Genomic DNA, 20,905 nt, shown 5'->3' on the forward strand with positions numbered 1-20,905 from the left:
AAAGATGAAAAAGTTCAAGATACAATTCAGGAATTAAAACAGCCATCCAATGGGTTGGAGATCAATTAATAGATTTACAAAAACAAGTATTATTAAATTGTGATTGGAATTCTACTCAATTTTGTATCACTCCTCTTCGGTTCAACCATAGTGCTTACAATTGGGAAAAAAATCAAATTTCACTTGCAAGATATGCATAATAATGCTTCCTTAAATATACAATTGTTGCAAAAGGAAATCCCTGAAACCTTCTCTAAGAGTCTACCCTCTTCCAACAATTTGGAAACCTTAGCTGAACAACTAGCTGATCAATTATCTGGGCTAGACCCTCAAAGATGGTTTCAAGGCATTACACATAGTATTGGATCTGGAACTATAACGCTGATAACTATCCTGGGGATTATAATTGTAACATACCAATGCCTTTCAACTAAAATTGTTCAAACTAAACAAACTCACTTGCTCAGGGCCTTTTTCACACAAGTATCTACAGTCATCTCCAATTATGAAAAAGTAAAAAAGGGGGAACTGTCAGGGGACATTCAACTTTAAAGCATCCAACATGATATTTTCTGCTTTTGTGTGCCGATTCTCAAGGACTCTATTCTTTATCAGTTCCTGGAAAACAGGAATGAGCAGAGCTGCACGCAGTTCTCAGGACTGAGGTCATGAGAAAGAGCATCTGCTTGGAATCCATTCAGTGACTCCCTTCAGTGACCTTTTACTTGAAGGTAATCTGTTCAGTTATGCCCCTCTTCCTCAGGATATGGAATGCTTTCTGGCCTTTTCAAGATTGTTATTTGCTTTGCTTTGTTTTTCCTCAATGTTTTCACTGCCTAAAGCTGCCTTGTATAAAGATATATAAAACATGCGTTTTTGCAAATAAAGCACCCTTGTTTCACTCGAGACTTGGGTCCCCTGCATCCTTCTTCTCATCGACTCCATTGCTCAGGTCCCGGTCTACAAAGACCATGACAGCTCTGTCTTCAATTTCCACAAATAAGAGTAACTCTTTTTTAATCATACATACAACAGTTATTTCTATCCAGTGGAGAACATGACCCTATTCCTATGCATCTTTCCTAGCACACCATCAGTCCCTGGTAACTGTCCCTCTCCTCCTACGAAAAGCCCAGGCCTTTTAACATCTTGCCTACTCTGTTCAAGGTCAGTTGGTAGAACATTATGTTTTATTAGAGGCTGGACTATGTACAGAAGCGCTTCCTGATCCTACTGACTATGAGTCACGTCCTAGTTTTACATTATTTTCCACCCTCCCTGTTGCTAATTCACACACACTATTGCATTTTGTAATTCAGGCTGTGTGTTTTTCCAGGGAACATGGATGTGAATAAATTGTATCTAATGAAATCAGTCCCTTCATCTCATTGATTCCTTCCCAGAGACCATCGTGAAACGCATGTAGCAAATGCATTTGATCAATGTATTACCAAAGTCAAGCTCTTAGAGCTCACCACACAACAGCCCAATAAACTGAGAGACTACTTGTTGGGCAAGGAATAGTGATTTATTCAGAAAGCCAGGAGACCAAAAAGATGGCAGACTACTATCCCAAAGAATCATGTTTGCTGAGGTAGAATTCGGGTTTCTTTTGCACGAAAAGATCTCTATAGGTTCTCTTCAAATATGGACTTACTGCAGTTCCTGAGTACCTGAACTAAAGTCATCAGAGAAGACAAATAGTGAAAAAGGTAAAGGATTCACCACAACCACTGACTCTGGGAAGTAGAGTTCCACTACGTTCCTATTTTGTGACTTTGGGGTAATATCTTTGCCACACATATTACATTGCTGTGTGATTTCTTCAGGATAAATAGTCTGATACTACTGGTGAGATGTGAGCATAGGGTTATTTATTTTTTTAAAACATTTGTGAAACTGGTGAGGAATCTTTCTAGAATGAATTCATGTTCTAAAGACCTCACTAATAAATACATATATATCTGGCTTCTATCCAGTATGAATTTTCTCATGAAGCCTAAGATGTTGCCATACTCATGATATTTGTATGGTTTCTCAGTAGGATGAATTCTCTGAGCAACAGTAGGGTGTGAATTTTGAATTTTAAATTTTGAAGACTTCTACCATATACCACATTCACATGAGTTTCGCTCATGTATGGATTTTCTGATGTTTAGTGAGTGCTGAGACCTGAGTAAAGGATTTTCCACAGTCGAAACGTTTGAAAGGTTTCTCTATATGTATTCTCCAATGTTTTTTAAGGCGTGAACTTTGACTGAAGAACTTGCCACTCTCATTATATTTGAAAGGTCTCTCTCCAGTATGAATTCTCCAGTGAAGTTGAAGATGTGGTTTTTGACCGAAGACTTTTCCACACTCATCACATTTGTAAGTTTTCTTACCAGTATGAACTGTCTGATGAGTTAAAAGGGTTGACTTTACACGAAAGGCCTTGCCAAACTCATCACATTTGTAAGGTTTCTCTCCAGTATGAACTGTCTGATGACTTAAAAGGGCTGACTTTACACGAAAGGCCTTGACACAATCATCACATTTGAAAGGTTTCTCTCCAGCATGAACTGTCTCATGACTTAAAAGGGTTGACTTTACACAAAAGGCCTTGCCACACTCATCACATTTGTAAGGTTTCTCTCCAGTATGAACTGTCTGATGACTTAAAAGGGTTGACTTTACACGAAAGGCCTTGCCACACTCATCACATTTGTAAGGTTTCTCTCCAGTATGAACTGTCTGATGACTTAAAAGGGATGACTTTACACGAAAGGCTTTGCCACACTCATCACATTTGTAAGGTTTCTCACCAGTATGAACTGTCTGATGAGTTAAAAGGTTTGACTTTACACGAAAGGCCTTGCCACACTCATCACATTTGTAAGGTTTCTCACCAGTATGAACTGTCTGATGACTTAAAAGGTTTGACTTTACAGCAAAGGCCTTGTCACATTCATCACATTTGTAAGGTTTCTCTCCAGTATGAACTGTCTGATGACTTAAAAGGTTTGCCTTTAGACGAAAGGCCTTGCCACACTCATCACATTTGTAAGGTTTCTCTCCAGTATGAACTGTCTGATGAGTTAAAAGGATTGACTTTTCACGAAAGGCCGTGCCACACTCATCACATTTGTAAGGTTTCTCTCCAGTATGAACTGTCTGATGCCTTAAAAGGGTTGACTTTACACGAAAGGCCTTGCCACACTGATCACATTTGTAAGGTTTCTCTCCAGTATGAACTGTCTGATGCCTTAAAAGGGTTGACTTTGCACGAAAGGCCTTGCCACACTCATCACATTTGTAAGGTTTCTCTCCAGTATGAACCGTCTGATGACGAGCAAGGTTTGAATTTTGGCTGAAGACTTTGTCACATATATCACATTTAAATAATTTCTTTCCTGTATGAATTTTCTTATGTCTCCTGAGGTCTGAGCTGTGAATAAAGGCCTTGCCACACTCATTACATTTGTAAGGTTTCTCACCAGTATGAACTGTCTGATGAGTTAAAAGGGTTGACTTCAGGCGAAAGGCCGTGCCACACTCATCACATTTGTATGGTTTTTCTCCAGTATGAACCGTCTGATGACGAGCAAGGTTTGAATTTTTGCTGAAGACTTTGTCACATATATCACATTTAAATAATTTCTTTCCTGTATGAATTTTCTTATGTCTCTTGAGGTCTGAGCTGTGAATAAAGGCCCTGCCACACTCATCACATTTGTAAGGTTTTTCCCTGTGTGCTTTGAGTTCTTGTGTTATTCCTGAAGGATTCATAAAATCTTTCCCATATATATTAGAAACACTGGTTTGGACACAAGGAGGAATTCTTTGAACTGGTGAAAATGAGAAACTGTTGTTGACAGAACTCTTAACTTCATTATATTCAGAACTTATCCCGCCAGTTTGAAATATCTGCAGTTTATCCTGAAAGATAAATCCAAACCTCTTTACAAAGGGCTTGATGCCTGCATCCTTTCTATCATGCGAATCTCTTTCATCAGGCACATTTCCATTAAAGCTTACAGGTGTGCCTTTGTAATTTCTTTTGTCATCTCTCCTCTGACACTCAAAGTCACACATATTTTCCTGACTTTCCCAAAGATGAAAATGTTTGATTTCACAGTTTTCAGGGCTTCCCAGCATCAATGTTTGGAATGTTTCTCGTTTATCACTGTTCACTTTGGGTTGTAAATGCTTGATCACATGTGTAGGAGAGATATCTACAAGACAAAAAGAATCATAGGTATCCTGCTCACAATAATTCAAAAATCAATGTTCCATGTTGAATATATATTACACCAAAAGTAATACTTATTACATCAAGTTATGAAACACCACAATGATGACCTTAAGTGTTTAGAAACACTAAAGGAATAGAATTCTTAACTTAAGAAAGTGTAACAGTAATTCACTGTTAAGGTAGTCTACTTTTAAAAACCATATGCCAAATACACTCACATTGGACAATCTTATGCCAACTCTCAAAAACAAAGTGTTTTTCTACCAGGACGCTTAGGAACGTATCAATCAACAGTTGTCTCAAATTGAAAAGAAAAATATTACACTATCATTCATTCTGCAAACTTACTGTACATACATAAATTCTAAACAATATATTATATATTGTAACAGTAAATAATCCAAACCAAGCTTACCCAATTAATAATTAACTATTCACAAGTGGTTTACAATTGAAAACAAATGAGAAATTGAAGAATATGACTAACACAATTTTTTGAAACAACAATTTTCTAAATCTGCTATAGAACTACGTACCCAAAAAGAAAAGGCATTTTACAATGTTAACAAGTAGTATGTGTCAGCTGTATTGCAGAATACATCCTAAAACACCATCATTTGTAAATGACACATAAATTAAGATGTAAAACATTCACTGGTTTTCTAACAGCCAATAAACAATGCAACTCCCACCTATGTTGTTGTTGTTCAGTCGCTCAGTCGTGTTTGCCTCTTTGTGACACTATGGACTGTAGCGCACCGGACTCCTCTGTCCGTGGGATTTGCCAGGCAAGAAAAGTGGAGTGTGTTGCCACTTCCTTCTCCATGGGATCTTCCTGACTCAGGGATCAAACCTGCATCTTCTGCATTAGCAGGTGAATTCTTTACCACTGAGCCACCAAGGAAGGCTAATCTCTGCTGCTGCTGCTGTTGCTGCATTGCTTCAGTCGTGTCCGACTCTGTGCGACCCCATAGACAGCAGCCCACCAGGTTCCTCTGTCCCTGGGATACTCTGGGCAAGAATACTGGAGTAGGTTGCCATTTCCTTCTCCAATGCATGAAAGTGAAAAGTAAAAGTGAAGTCACTCAGTCTCTTAGCGACCCCATGGACTGCAGCCTACCAGGCTCCTCCATCCATGGGATTTCCCAGGCAAAAACAGTGGAGTGGGTTGCCATTCCCTTCTCCATGGGATCTTCCTGACTCAGGGATCAAACCTGCATCTTCTGCATTAGCAGGTGAATTCTTTACCACTGAGCCACCAAGGAAGGTTAATGTCTAGCCATGCACTATTCTTAATTACCTAGTTTAATGGCACCAAAATATAATAAATAAAAAGTGAGTGCTTTGTGTATTTATTGACTAGGGTCAGACATAATATTGCTGAAAAATGTTGCAAGTGAAACGCATACAAGATATAATGTAGTTGAGGTTTAACAGAAAACAAAACTTGGTAAAGCCATCATCCTTCAATTAAAAAATAAATGAAATTTTAAGAAGATATAATGTAGGCCTAGAACAAGTAATTTCACAATTTGTATGGAAATAGAAAAAACCTCAAATAGTCAAAGCAATCTTGAGAAAGAAGAATGGAACTGGAGGAATCAACCTGCCTGACTTCAAGCTCTACTACAATGTCACAGTCATCAAGACAGTATGGTACTGGCACAAAGACAGAAACATAGATCAATGGAACAAAAGAAAGCCCAGAGATAAATCCAGGCACCTATAGACACCTTATCTTTGACAAAGGAGGCAAGAATATACAATGGATTAAAGACAATCTCTTTAACAAGTGGTGCTGGGAAAACTGGTCACCACTTGTAAAAGAAAGAAACTAGATCACTTTCTAACACCATACACAAAAATAAACTCACAATGGATTAAAGATCTAAACAGAAGACCAGAAACTATAAAACTCCTAGAGGAGAACATAGGCAAAACACTCTCTGACATACCTCACAGCAGGATCCTCTATGACCCACCTCCAGAATATTGGAAATAAAAGAAAAATAAACAAATGGGACCTAATTAAACTTAAAAGCTTCTGCACAACAAAGGAAACTATAAGGAAGGCGAAAAGACAGCCTTCAGAATGGGAGAAAATAATAGCAAATGAAGCAACTGACAAACAACCAATCTCACAAATATACAAGCAACTCCTGCAGCTTAATTCCAGAAAAACAAACGACCCAATCAAACAATGGGCCAAAGAACTAAACAGACATTTCTCCAAAGAGCACATACAGATGGCTAACAAACACATGAAAAGACGCTCAGCATCACTCATTATCAGAGAAATACAAATCAAAACCACAATGAGGTACCATTTCACGCCAGTCAGAATGTCTGCAATCCAAAAGTCTACAGGCAATAAAATGCTGGAGAGGGTGTGGAGAAAAGGGAACCCTCTTACACGGTTGGTGGGAATGCAAACTAGTACAGCCACTATGGAGAACAGTGTGGAGATTGCTTAAAAAACTGGAAATAGAACTGCCTTATGACCCAGCAATCCCACTGCTAGGCATACACACTGAGAAAACCAGAACTGAAAGAGACACGTGTACCCCAATGTTCATCGCAGGACTGTTTACAATAGCCAGGACATGGAAGTAACCTAGATGTCCATCAGCAGATGAATAGATAAGAAGGCTGTGGTACATATACACAATGGAGTATTACTCAGCCATTAAAAAGAATTCATTTGAATCAGTTCTAATGAGGTGGATGAAACTGAAGCCTGTTATACAGAGTGAAGTAAGCCAGAAAAAAAAAAAAATACAATATACTACCACATATATACGGAATTTAGAAAGATGGTAATGATAACCCTGTATGCAAGACAGCAAAAGAGACACAGATGTATAGAACAGGCTTTTGGATTCTGTGGGAGAGGGAAACGGTGGGATGATTTGGGAGAATGGCATTGAAACATGTATAATATCATATATGAAACGAATCACCTGTCCAGGTTCGATGCATGATACTGGATGCTTGGGGCTGGTGCACTGGGATGACCCAGAGGGATAGTACAGGGAGGGAAGAGGGAGGGGGGGTTCAGGATGGGGAACACGTGTATACCTGTGGTGGACTCATGTTGATGTATGGCAAAACCAATACAATATTGTCAAGTAATTAACCTCCAATGAAAATGAATAAATTTATATTAAAAAAGATATAATGTACATAAAGTCATATCATAAAGAACATGACAGAATATAGATATTACCTTTTATAAACAAATAAATTTTGAGTATTTACTATAAGACATGTACTACTGACAGCACTAATTTGCTTTAAAAGGCTTGAGGTAAATTAACATGTTTTTCTCTAATCAGAGCAGGAGACATACCTAATTGGCCCGCAAAGTGGTAACAGAACCAGGATATGAATCTGACCCTACTGGGATGACTGAAAAAACTTATTTGTAAACATGACCATCCCCCGAATGAATAGACTAGAAAATATTAGAAAAAAAAAATACAAGAAACGTAGGAAAATATCAAGGAAGATACAAGACAGAAGTAGTCTGTTTATTATTCAACCATCCCATCTTGAAATGGGTTGTGAGTCATCATGGATGCACAGAGTGATTTAGGTTATGTCCTGAGAAATGTGTTCAATAAATGATCAGAGATTATCTTTACAATGAGAGTATGTAGAAGGTGGAGGGACGTGATAGGTAAGAACTATGTTTCCATCCATATCAAGGTACTATGTGAGGACTGGTCAGGACTAAGAAAGGGCCTGTGTAGAGCATAGGGTACACAGGTTTAGGTCAGATATCACCTTGTGACTGCATGTCTTTGTGAAAATAACTGAGAGCGCAAACTAATATACTGACCTTAAAAGAAAAGAACTGGTTCAGCAACTTTATGGGCATTATACTATGGGTATGGGACAGAAACAAGAGAGATTTTAAAAGTGACTGTGATATATGGAGAAGGCAGGATAATACCTGTTACACTATTCACAATGTAATGTATCCAACTCTGATTTTGTAACTTACAATGGAATGCTTATATTCAAAAGAAACATACACAATATTCCAGGATATTGTGTAAGAATCTTATCAGCAGAAATCAGAAGGAAAATCCAGGAAAAGGCTATCTAAACTGGGTTCCTCTGACAAGTATGATTAACCTCTCTATTGGACATTTACTTCGTTTCTTCTTCCACACATGGTCATCTCAAGATCGAGGAGTATCACAGGAAAGGAGGGACTGACACTGACTCTGGAAGACCTTCCCAGTTACAAAAGCCTTTCTGAGGCATCCAACTCTTTTTTGTAGAAAAAGGCTTTATTTTCCTAGACCTTCCCTGAGTTCAAAAGAGCAGATTCAAACAGCTACTAATACATTAAAGGACATTCAAGGATCATACCATGATCAAGTGGGATTTATTGCAGGGATGCAAGATTTCTCAATATCCACAAGTTAATCACTATGATACATCACAGTAACAGTTGAAGACTAAAAGCCATATGATCATCAATAGACGCAGAAAAGGTTCTGACAAAATTCAAGTGCCGTTTATGATAAAAACCCTTCAGAAAGTCAGCACAGATGGACCCTACCTCAACATAATTAAGACTGTGTATGTCAAACACACTGCTAACATCATACTCAACAGGGAAAAACTGAAAGCATTCCCCTTAACAATATGAATAAGACAAGAATGTTCACTATTGCCACTTTGATTGAACATATTTTTGGAACTCCTAGCCACAACAATCAGAAAAGAAAAACAAATAAAAGGAATTCAAGGTAAAAAAAAATAAAGGAAAAGTAAAACTGTCACTATGATGCTACACACAGAAAATCCCGAAGATGCCACCAGATGACTACTAGACCTCATCAATGAACAGAGTAAACTTGCTGGATACAAAATATATAGAAAACTGCTGCATTTCTATACACTAATAATGATATATCAGCAAGTGAAATTGATTAAACAATCCCATTCACCACCTCAGAGAAAAGAATACAATTCTAAGGAATAAACCTACCTAAAAAGTCAAAAGAACTGTACTCATGAAACTAGAAGATGCTGATGACTGATACCAAAGATGACACAAACAGATGGCACAAACACATACCATGTTCTTGGATTGAAAGAAGTAACACTGTCAAAATGACGATACTATCCAAGGCAATCTACATATTCAATGCAACCCTTATCAAATTAACAATGACATATTTCATAAAACAAAGAAAAACTTAATTTGTACCAAAATACAAAAGACTCTGATATCTAAAATGATCTTGAAAAAGAACAGAGCTGGAGGAATCATGTTCCCTGAGTTCAGACTATACTACCAACTGACAGTCAACAAAGTCAAAGTGAAATTGCTCAGTCGTGTCCAACTCTTTGTGACCCCATCGACTATAGACTACCAGGTTCCTCTGTCCATGGGATTTTCCAGGCAAGAATACTAAACTGGGTTGCCATTTCCTTCTCCAGCAGATCTTCCTGACCCAGGGACTGAACCTGGCTTTCCTGCATTGTAGGCAGATGGCTTTACTCTCTGAGCCACCTGGGAACTGGTATGATGATGGCACAAAACAGAAACACAGATCAGTAGAACAGGACAGAAAACCCAGAAATAAACCAATTTACTTAAAGTCAATTATTCTATAACAAAGGAGGAAAGAATATAGAATGCAGAAGTCTCTTTAATAAGTGATGCTGGGATAAATGGATAGTTACATGAAAAAGAATGAAATTACAACATTCTCTAACACCACATACAAAAGTAAACTCAAAATGTCTTAAACATCTAAATGCAAGACCAGATACTATAAAGTTCATAGTGGAAAACAAATGCAAAACACTGACATAAATGTCAGCAAAATTTTTTTGAATCTATCTCTTAGTCATGGTAATAAAAGCAAAATCAAACAAATGAGACCTAATTAAATTTAAAACCTTTTTGCAGAGCAAAGGAAACCAAAAAAAGAACAAAAATTCAACTTTTGGACTAGGAGACTATATATGCAAATGACCATGGACTCGATGGACCTGAGTCTGAGTGAACTCCGGGAGATGGTGATGGACAGGGAGGCCTGGCATGCTGCGATTCATGGGGTCGCAAAGACTTGGACAGGACTGAGCAAATGACCTGAACTGAACTGAACTGATAAGGGATTTATATCCAAAATATACAAACAGTTCATACAGCTTAATATCAAAACAAACAAACAAACAACCCAATCAAAAACTGGGCAGAAGATCAAAACAGATACTTCTCCAAAGGAGACAACCAGATGGCCAACAGTCACCTGAAAAGATGTTTGACGTCTCTACTTATGAGAGAAGTGCAAATCAAAACCACAAAAATGTATCACCTCACACTGGTCAGAATGATCACCATCAAAGTTTACAAACAATAAATGCTTGGAACGGTGTGGAGAAAAGAGAACCCTCCTACACTGTTGGAAGGAACATAAATTGGTACTGCCACTTTGGAGAATAGCATGGAGGTTCCATAAAGAACAAAAAACAGAGCTGTCATATGAACCAGCAATTCCAATCCTGGGCATATATCCAGCAAGGATGAAAACTAATTCAAAATGATACATGCACCCCAATGTTTTTAGCAGCACTATTTATACCAGCCAAAACACAGCAGCAACCTAAATGTTCACTGACAGACAAAGGGATAAAGAATATGTGGTACATATATACAAGGGAATATTGTGAAGTGAAAGTAGCTCAGCCGTGTCCAGCTCTTTAAGACCCCTTGACCTGCAGCTGCCAGACGCCCCTGCCCATTTTATTTTCCAGGCAAGAACACTGGAGTGGGTTGCCACCTCCACAGCCCTAACCACAATGAAGTAACACCTTCTGCAGCAATATAAACAGACTTAGGGATTATTCTAAGTGAAATCAGACAGAGAAAGACAAATATCATAGGATATTATATGTTGAACTGAAATAAATGATACAAATGAACTTCTTCACAAAATAAACTCACCAGAATGAAAAACAAACTTATGGTTACCAAAGAGGATAGTACAGGATGGTGATGGGGGCAGGAAAGGGAGAGATAAATTAGGAGTCTGTATATTTACAAACTAATGTATATAGAAAATAGACAAAACAACAAGAACTTACGATATAGCTCAGGGAACTATATTGAGTGTCTTGTAAACTGCTGTATACCTGAAACACAAAATTGTAAATTAACTATACTTAAAAAGTGGAGAAAGAAATGGCAATCCACTCCAGTATTCTTGCCTGGAGAAACCCAGGGACAGAGGAGCCTGGTGGGCTCCCATCTGTGGGGTTGCACAGAGTCAGACATGACTGACGCGACTTAGCAGCAGAAGCAGCAGCATACCTAACAAGAATGGTTAAAACAAAAACAGCTTTTGCAGAGATGTTCAAAAGATGTTTCACAAGGGTGTAAAAGCTACTAAATGGGGGAAGTAGTCTATGAAACAAGACATGTTGACAAAACTGAATATCCACCAGCAAAGAATTTACTTGGAACATTATCTTACACTACAGACAAAAAGGAACTCAAAATGGTTCAAAGACCTAAACCTAAGTCCCACATGTATAAAACTCCTAGAAGTAAACGTGCAGGAAATGTTTCTGGAAATTGGACCCACAAATGATTTACCAGAAATAACACCAAAAGCAGAGGCCACAAAATAAAACCAGATATTAATAAACTGAACTATATCAAAATTATAAACTACTCTGCATTAAAGTGCAGTGAGTTTGAAAAGACAATCAACAGTAAAAGAGAAAATATGTGGAAGTCATACATCTGATAGTAAGTGAGTACAAAGAATATATAAAGAATTTTAAGAGAGACTGATCACCAGTTCCACCATAGGGACCATTCCCCAATCAACCATCCAAGCATTGCAAATACAAAATAGAAACACTAACAGTAACACAGAAATTTGAACTCAATGATAAAATAAAAAAATACCTACAATGCACAGAACAACAGTGCAGCCAATAGCCTCATAGATATGAGAATGTGAACTTGGACAAAGTTGTCCTGGGATAAATTCCCATACCATTTACAGAGGCTAAAATATATGGTCCTTGATACACATCAACAACACTGTCATGGTGCCCTTGACAGAGTCTCCAAAGCCAGAAAATAACCTGGAAAGATGTATCAGGCTCTCGTGATACTTTCTCTCTCATCATCCTAGAACATACTGACCACTCCACTGGATAGCTTCAAGCGGTGACTTTGTACAGAGCAAGAAAATAACATTAGGAATAGTGTCTCCATCACAGTTTTCTGTTACCTACTAAATCCACTCCACAGAGACTCACCAGAGGCTGCCAATAAAACATAGGTGGATTATCACAGCAAGGAAACCAGATAAAATTTCAGACCCTCAGATACATATTTCAAAGACACTGAAGAGGTAAAATGATACAAAGTAAGGAGAATGGAACATCAGGAACAGTTGACATTCCTAGACTGGGTAGAGCAGCACAATATTAAAACTAATACAACATGAAGGTCAGACATTACAGCATCTTGAGATGGGACCATGCCCTCTTCCTACAGATGGCAAACTAAGAGCATGCGAGATTCACGTATGCTCCCCTCGTAGGATCTAGGATCAAAAAGACGATCTCTCTACCCACTCTTATATTTTCCTAAATAACAACCACAGAGGATGCAATCCACGAACTTGTCCCACTCCTAAACAGAAAAAAACAGCCCTTTGAGATACTCGTTTTTCTTTATATGTTGGTAGTTTTGGCTATTTTACATCACTCCCCACTGTCCAGAGCTTTTTCTCAGGCTCCAATATGGAGATAATATTCAGATCAGACACAAATTCTGGGACTCCCCTGGTGATCCAGTGGTTAAGACTCTGCATTTCCAATGCAGGGGGTGCAGGTTTGATCCTTAGTCAGGGAACTAAGATCCCACAAGCAGAATGGTGCAGCCAAAAAAAAGTAAACAAGCAAGCAAAAACAAACAAGTAGATATTCAGCGTTATCAGAAGAAAGAAATCTAAAGTGCTGTGGATTTTTCTAAACACTAAGCCAAAAGTCAAAAGGTAGAAAATAGGAAATCGGGTTTTTTGGTATTTCTTTTAACATTTGCTACTGAGCTTTGTAGACAACCTCAGATATGACATGAAACAGACACAGCATCTGAAGAGGGTCAGTTTAACCTTGTGAAGCTGTGTCATGGCTGAGTCACCAGAACTCTCAGATGAAAGACATCAGGGCCTCCCAAGGGGCACACAGGGAAAATGCAGATACCCAAGGGCAGCTCTGGAAGGAAGTCATCCTCACCCACAGACAGCAGGTTCCTGTAGGTCTCCAGCATCACGTCCCTGTACAAGGCCCTCTGAGCAGGGTCCAGGAATTCCCACTCCTCCTGAGTGAATTCGATGGCCACGTCCTCAGAGGTCAATCGTTCCTGAAATGAAACCACATGTCACCAAAAGGGCCATGAAAAGTTCTCATTTTCATGAAAAAGAGAAAGGGTGGTAAGGGGTACGGATTGACTTGGTTGAAGTATGTGTTCTAACAGACCCCTGCAGGGGTATCTGGAGAAAGTATGGATCTCTAATTTTAATTTCTTATGCTTTTTCCTAAGACCTTATGAGATCCTCCAATTAATATCGATTTTTCATCATTGTTCAAAATCCATGGAATATATAAAAATAAAGCTCAACACTGTATTGGCTATACAGAAGTGTCAGATATTATGTTCTACCCAGTGAGAGCAATTCATTATCTAGATGAGGTACAGCATGAGTGGTGTCTTCAGAGATGACACACTCCACGGCACTTTTAATGGAAAGGTCTAAATTTTCAGGTATGATGTTGATAACAGCAGCAAGGACCAAAAGTGTCTAAGGGCTTCCTGTTGCCCTAAATTACTGTAGTATTACTCTAAACATTAAATAAGTACTTACAGGCAAGAACCTGTCATCAATATAATAGCTCATTAAAGAACCATCTGTTCCCACCTTACAGAAGAAAACCTGTGTCACAGACACTCTGAGAAACTCGACTCAGATCAAGAAGGGAAATGTTACATGAAGCACCTGAACTCAGAAGCTTGGGCTCAGCAACTGAAGCTTAAGCATCTAACAGTTAATACAGACAACATTAAAAGTCCTTTGACAGAGGGCTCCTAAAGAAAACTTGAAAGAAGTCCAAGGTGAGCCTCCTCCCTGCCCCTCTGTCTTCTCTGCAGGGGGAGCAGCTCTCGGGCCTCGGGCCTTCATCCCTTGAAAATGGACACCTGTGCCAAATTAGTCTCTACCCTATCGCTGATTGAGAGAACCTCCCCCCTGTTGAGTGATCACTGTCCACAGTGGTGGTGAAGGACTGGAAACACTGACTGATGAGAGCCACAGCAGCTTGGCAGCCCCAGGTCCCCAGACCATCTCACTTATTCTTAGCCACAGCTTCCAAACCAGCGCCATTTCAAAGGACTCTGACACAGCAGCCAAGTTCCCTGGAGCTGGAGCTCCCACAGCAAGGTTGGCTGGCTTCAGGGCTGGAAGTGGGACTGTGTTTGGGAGCTTCATCACTGTTATGCTAGGAACCCTTCTCTGAAACAGTAGCTCTTCTACGCCACTGGCTTGGCCCTCTCAAAGGCCATGGGCTCTTTTGCCTGATGGTGGTCTAGCTCATCTTCTTCACGATGTGAAGGAGCTGTTTCCACCTCCCACAGTTCTTTCTCCTGTGTCGGCCCAGTATGTTCCCTTTCCTGGAACTCCCCAGGCAGCCTGGGGAAAGTGGTGAGCTCAGGGTTTGACAGAAGGAAAACAAATAAATATTGTATTAATATGAAAAAAAAAGTCCAAGGTGAACAATGTGGAATGGCATGAAAGGTCATTATAGACGTGGATACAGAAACACAACTCTTAGTAACTTACTACTTAAAACACTAACAGGATTGTTTAGAAAATTTCAAGGCCACAGATTATACTGATAACATAATTTCAACTGAAAAAAAAAGGTGATATGTAGTTTTTAAATCATGATGTCTTCTATCTAAACCACAGACTTGCACATGCATGCATACTTATCTATAAAAAATTAACTGACATGAGAGGATTCATCTTTTGGCAGATTTTTTGGACAATTTTATATCATCCTTTTATTCACATGTATTTCAGCAACCTTCAGACGATAAACATGTATCCTTCGTACTCAGCTGAGTTTGTCAACAGGATTCTATACTAGGCTACCAAAAAACTGGTAAAAACATTAAAAAAAAATACTTGAACTCAATTGATAATAAAATTACCATATACAAAGATACAATTTTATCTATTTAAATTTACATAGCAAGGCATTAACAGAAGCCAAAGACTTTCTTTGCTTTTTTTTCATTAATAAAAGTGATTTGAAATTAGAAGAGTCATTAGATTATGACAAAAAAGAATTATCACAACAGCAAAGTAAAAAAAACTTCTCGGAGAATTAAAAATCATGGCAAAAAAGAATATGGAAAAAAAATACAGTTATTAAGCAAGACTATCTGAAGAAACATCATGATAGGAAGGGAACATTCAATACATTCCCTCTAAAATTACAGTGGCACGAAAGGAGCTGTCCAGGGTGCCTGTCTTTCTTCACCACCATACGATGAACAGGAGCAGGGGCCACTAGAAGAAGTAAGAAGAGGTAAAACACAGGGCAAGAGACACAGAGTTTGTCAGAGAGTTGAAACAGGTAGTACTCACAAACCTAAGGACATGGAAAGGTGAACAGTGAAAGGATGGAAAAAGACAGTCCATCCTAAAGAGAGCACGGGAGACTGTTATATCAGACAAAATAAACTTTAGAAAAAAAAAAAGTGCAATGAGATAAATATTATATAATGATAAAATGGTCAATTTACTAAAAAGCTGTAACAAGTAAAAATATATATACATCTAACATTAGATCTCTCAGAAAAATGAAGCAAACATTGAAAAGGCATGTACAGATCACACGGCCCAACAAAAGCAGAAAACACATGTATCTCAAGGACACATAAAACATTCTCTATGAGAGACCACATGTTAGGCCAAAATTAACCATTTTAAGAGACTGATACCATAAAAGTATCTTTCCTAACAACAATGAAATAAACACAAGAAAAAAAGAAAATTCCTCAAATGTGAACGTTAAACAACTTACTCTTACACCACATAAGGGGCTAAGAAAAAAATCACATGGAAATTTTAAAATACATGGACCAAAACGAAAAGACAACATTACAAAATGTGTAACACAGAGAGACCACTGTACGAAAAGGAAAGTCTGAAAGGTTAAATGCTTACAGTAAAAAAGAGAAAAGATCTTAAACCTGAAATCTATTTTTAGACCTCTAGGAGGTAGAAAACGGAAAACAAACTAAACTCAAGTTTAGCAGAAGGAAACATGTAAATAAGAAAGATTAAACCAGAGATACAATAGAAAGTAGAAAAATATAAAATATCAACAAACCAAGAGTAGATGTTTTGAAAAAACTGTATAGGAAAACCCCCACCTAGACTAAGGACAAGAGAAAAAACTAAAAACAGATATGAAACAGGAGTGATTACAACTGATGTCAAAGAAAGTTTCTAAAGATAAGGAAGTACTATGACCAATAATGCCTATAAATGACAGTATATAGGAGATACTGGCAAATTCTTAGAAACATACAAACTATTTTACTTATGAAGAAATAAAAAAATTGAGAAGTTTTGAAAGTGAAAGTGTTAGCCACTCAATCGTGTCTGATTCTTTGTGACCTCATGCACTGTAGCTCACAAGGCTCCTCTGTCCATGGAATTTCTCCAGACAAGAATATTGGACTAGAGAACCATTCCTTCCTCCAGGGAATCTTCCAACCCAGGGATAGAACCTGGGTCTCCCACAATGCAGGCAGATTCTTTATGATTTGAGCCATCAGGGAAGCCAATTATAACTAGAGAGATTTAAAAAGTGGTGAGAAACCTCTAAGAAAAATACAGGACCAAATTCTACCAAACATTTACAGAAGAATTACCACCAATCCTGCAAATTCTATGGAGCAAGCATGATTCTAATAGTTTGCTGATTTCCCAAAGACACCAGAAAGGAAAACTGGAAACCAATACCGCTGATGAATACTGATGCAGAATTAAAATACTTGCAAACCCACTTCAACACATATTAAAAAGATCTGGAGAAACAGACACAGAGAACAGATGGAGGGGGAAGGGGAGGAAGGAGAGAGTGAGATGTATGGAGAGAGTAACATGGAAACTTACATTACCATATATAAAGTAGAGAGCCAATGCAAATTTGCTGAATGACTCAGGGAACTCAAAGAGGGGCTCTCTAACAACCTACAGGGGTGGGATAGGGAGGAAGATGGGAGGGAGGGGACATATGTATACCTATGGCTGATTTATGTTGGTATTAGGCAGAAAACAACAACTTCTGTAAAGCAATTATCCTTCAATTAAAATAAATAAATAAAAAGATCTGACACCATGACCAAGTGGATTTTATTCATATAAGGCAAGGAGAAGTCAACATACAAAAATCAATTAATTTGACACACTACATTCAGAGATTAAAGGGGGAAAAAAACAGGATCATCTCAATGCAGGAAAAAAAAACATTTGACAACCTTTCAAGATGGAACACTCAACAAACTACAAACAATAAATTATACCAACATCAACATAACAAATGCCATTATGAAAAGAGCACAGCAATGGGGAAATAATGAAAGCTTTTCCTCTGAGGTCAAGAAGAAGGCAAGGACACACACTCTGCACTACACTTCAACAAAGCACTGAAATCCTTAGAGCAATTAGATGAGAAAAGGAAATCAAAGGTCCCCAAATTGAAAAAGAAGTAAATGTATCTTCTTTCCCACATGACAAAGTTTCACCAGTAAAAATCATAAAGATTACAAAAGAAACATGTAATATCAAAAAGATTCTTTAATAACCACACAAAGGGTCAATCAACCAATTAACTAATTATCAAAACTGTCATGGCAATCTTTGTAGAAGCAGAATAAAATATGGTGAAAGTCATAGAACTATTCAAAGAGGAAACAGCAAAACTCTTGAAGAAGGAAGATGGAAGTCTTTCTATTTCAACACCTATTACAAGGTAATCAAGGTGATGTGGTACTCATATAAAAACAGACAAATAAACCAACTGAACAGAACACAGTACTCAGAAATAATTCTTTGTGTATATATATGTAAGGTATATTCACAAGGATGTCAAGATACACAAAAGGCAAAGGACAGGCTCAATTGATCTGATTCCCAGATTTTACCAGCTATTGTGCATACTAACACCTGATTTCCACGTGCAGTTTCCTTACCCTGGTTGACAGAGCAGACAGCGCATCCAGATAGACCCTAAGCAATCCCTGCTGCCCAACAGCACTGATACCCCAGCTCCAACCCGTGGGTGAGAAGCCCTGCCCTGGACGGTGCCCAGGGGAGCCTCCTCACAAGGGCCAGGTCACCGGGTCATGGGGAGATGGGATCTAAGTGGAGACGACAGGGCTGAGGGAAGACCTTGGGTGAGTGTGCATGTACAGGAGTCACACAGGACACTCCAGAGTCAGACACGATTAGCAAGTCCAGAGAAGGGCATTTCAGGAAGGACAGACTAAATATGACCTTACCTGAGAAAGAGCCATGCCTCACTACTTTTCTTTCCTCGTCCTTAACTTCAGGGCTTCCTCAGGCAACACGAGTCTTCAGAGGTCTATCATGAAAATGGAAAACATGCTGTTTAATGTTTACAGTCAACACATCCCCTTGCTGAGCCCCAACCACACACACAGGGAAGCCCTCACCATGAGGAACAGACAGGCCCCTGTGGCCACTGTCTCAGAAGGGACTCAGGACAGTCAACTTCCGCAGAGAGACCAACATGGGACTTTCCCACACTTTCCCTCGGATCACATTCCCCTCCTGCTGAGGCCTCATGTACACAGCAGCAGGAGGCACCTCCGCTGACCAGGCAGTCTCCTTCAGGTCACACATCAGGCCCTGATCCATCCCCACTCAGAACAGAGCACCCCCTCCTCAGCCCAGATCTCAGCCCTCAGGACTGGGAGGACTCAAGAGTCCTGATGCTCAGTGAGGGATCCAGACTGGAATCAACTGTCCATCTTAAACATTCTTGAGCTGTGGACCAACACAAACCACCTGAAGGGGAATCTCTGGTTAGAGGGTACAAAACATGTGTGTCGGGAGCCGCGTTACGCATTACTGACAAAATGGAGGCACAGCCCCAACCCCCTCTCCTTATCCCGCAGGCACGGACCCAGGATGAAGGAGTTAGGTCTTGTGATTCTGACTTTTTTCCGTTCCTCGGTTGAGTTGACTGAAAAGAATCTTAAGGTGCTTACTGTCCTTGAGAGGAGCAGGAGAAGGCACAAAGCCTTCTGCAGTTGTGCCCAGAGAATAATCCATAAAGTTAACCATTGATATTTGTTCAAGGGTCTTTACAAAGAGTTTTCCAGGATGATCATGTAGGCTGCAGCTTGAGGCCTTGGGAAGGACTGTCATCTGAGACCTATTTGTGAGGGAAATGTTTATGGCAAAGAAAGTTTGTTGAATTTAGGGTTTAGGAATAATTAAGAATAGTTAGAAGCTAAAAACTTAAAGAATGTGGTAGTGCTAGCATGTTTTACTATATCTTATACAGATTAGGAATTTCAGAGATATTAATAGCTGCTGCTGCTGCTGCTGCTGCTAAGTCGCTTCAGTCGTGTCTGACTCTGTGCGACCTCATAGACGGCAGCCCACCAGGCTCCCCTGTCCCTGGGATTCTCCAGGCAAGAACACTGGAGTGGGTTGACATTTCCTTCTCCAATGCATGAAAGTGAAAAGTGAAAGTGAAGTCACTGAGTCGTGTCCAACTCTCAGCAACCCCATGGACTGCAGCCTACCAGGCTCCTCCATCCATGGGATTTTCCAGGCAAGAGTACTAGGCTGGGGTGCCATTGCCTTCTCCTTATTAATAGCTATAAGTCTTTTTAGGAGATAGTGAGCTTAGGATGCTAAGGGCAAACAGAATTTAGAAAGATAAGAAACAAACTGAGGAATGTGGTATGCAGCCCAGACATAAGCATGAGTTACAATGTAATCACAAGTTAAAGTAACCAGGATTCTGACAGAATCCAAGCAGAAACTCTGTTTGAAGAGCAACAATGTTTTATGGAGACAATAAATCTGGGTGAGGAGAAACTGAAAATGCCAAACCTCTGACCTAATACTTTTGTCAAAGTATAAAAGAGAACCTGAAGCTTGAAATAAACATGCAGTCCCAAACCTTGCATCAGAGGCTGCATCATTCTCCGCCAACACCGCTCAACTCTTCAGGCTGATTCCCTGGCTGCTGGAGCTGGACTCTGACACACGTCTATGCAAAATGCATCATCAGTGAAACGTGAAGCCTGGACTGAGCACCATTGAGAGGAGAAAAGCACCCCCCAATTCTCTTTTTCTTTCCCAGCCAAACTAAGGTGTAACTAACAAAAATGGTATATATGTACTGTGTACAAAGTGATCATGTGATAGACTCATACACTGAATAATTATTATAATGGAGTAAGTTACACTTCCACCTATGACTACACTGTATTATTTCTCTCTGGGCGAATTTCAAGGATATAGAAACACTACCGGCAGCATGTGGTACCTCAGATCCCCAGAACTC

At 39.2% G+C, this 20,905-nt stretch overlaps 1 protein-coding gene across 1 annotated transcript in view; it reads right to left on the reverse strand.

The window, feature by feature from the left end:
• The window catches only part of LOC128064045 (zinc finger protein 665-like), a 107,921-nt gene extending 89,015 nt beyond the window's left edge, over positions 1 to 18,906 (reverse strand). Inside the window, exons 1-5 of the mRNA XM_052656862.1 lie at positions 18,861 to 18,906; positions 13,507 to 13,646; positions 12,985 to 13,045; positions 11,348 to 11,395; positions 2,350 to 4,080 (exon numbers count right to left, since the gene is read on the reverse strand). Coding sequence (XP_052512822.1) covers positions 2,350 to 4,080; positions 11,348 to 11,395; positions 12,985 to 13,045; positions 13,507 to 13,646; positions 18,861 to 18,875 — 1,995 coding nt within the window. The 5' untranslated portion in view covers positions 18,876 to 18,906. The remainder of the gene's footprint in view (positions 1 to 2,349; positions 4,081 to 11,347; positions 11,396 to 12,984; positions 13,046 to 13,506; positions 13,647 to 18,860) is intronic.
• Positions 18,907 to 20,905: the final 1,999 nt, after the last annotated feature.

Source organism: Budorcas taxicolor, chromosome 18, assembly GCF_023091745.1.
Source record: "Budorcas taxicolor isolate Tak-1 chromosome 18, Takin1.1, whole genome shotgun sequence".
NCBI lineage: Eukaryota > Metazoa > Chordata > Mammalia > Artiodactyla > Bovidae > Budorcas > Budorcas taxicolor.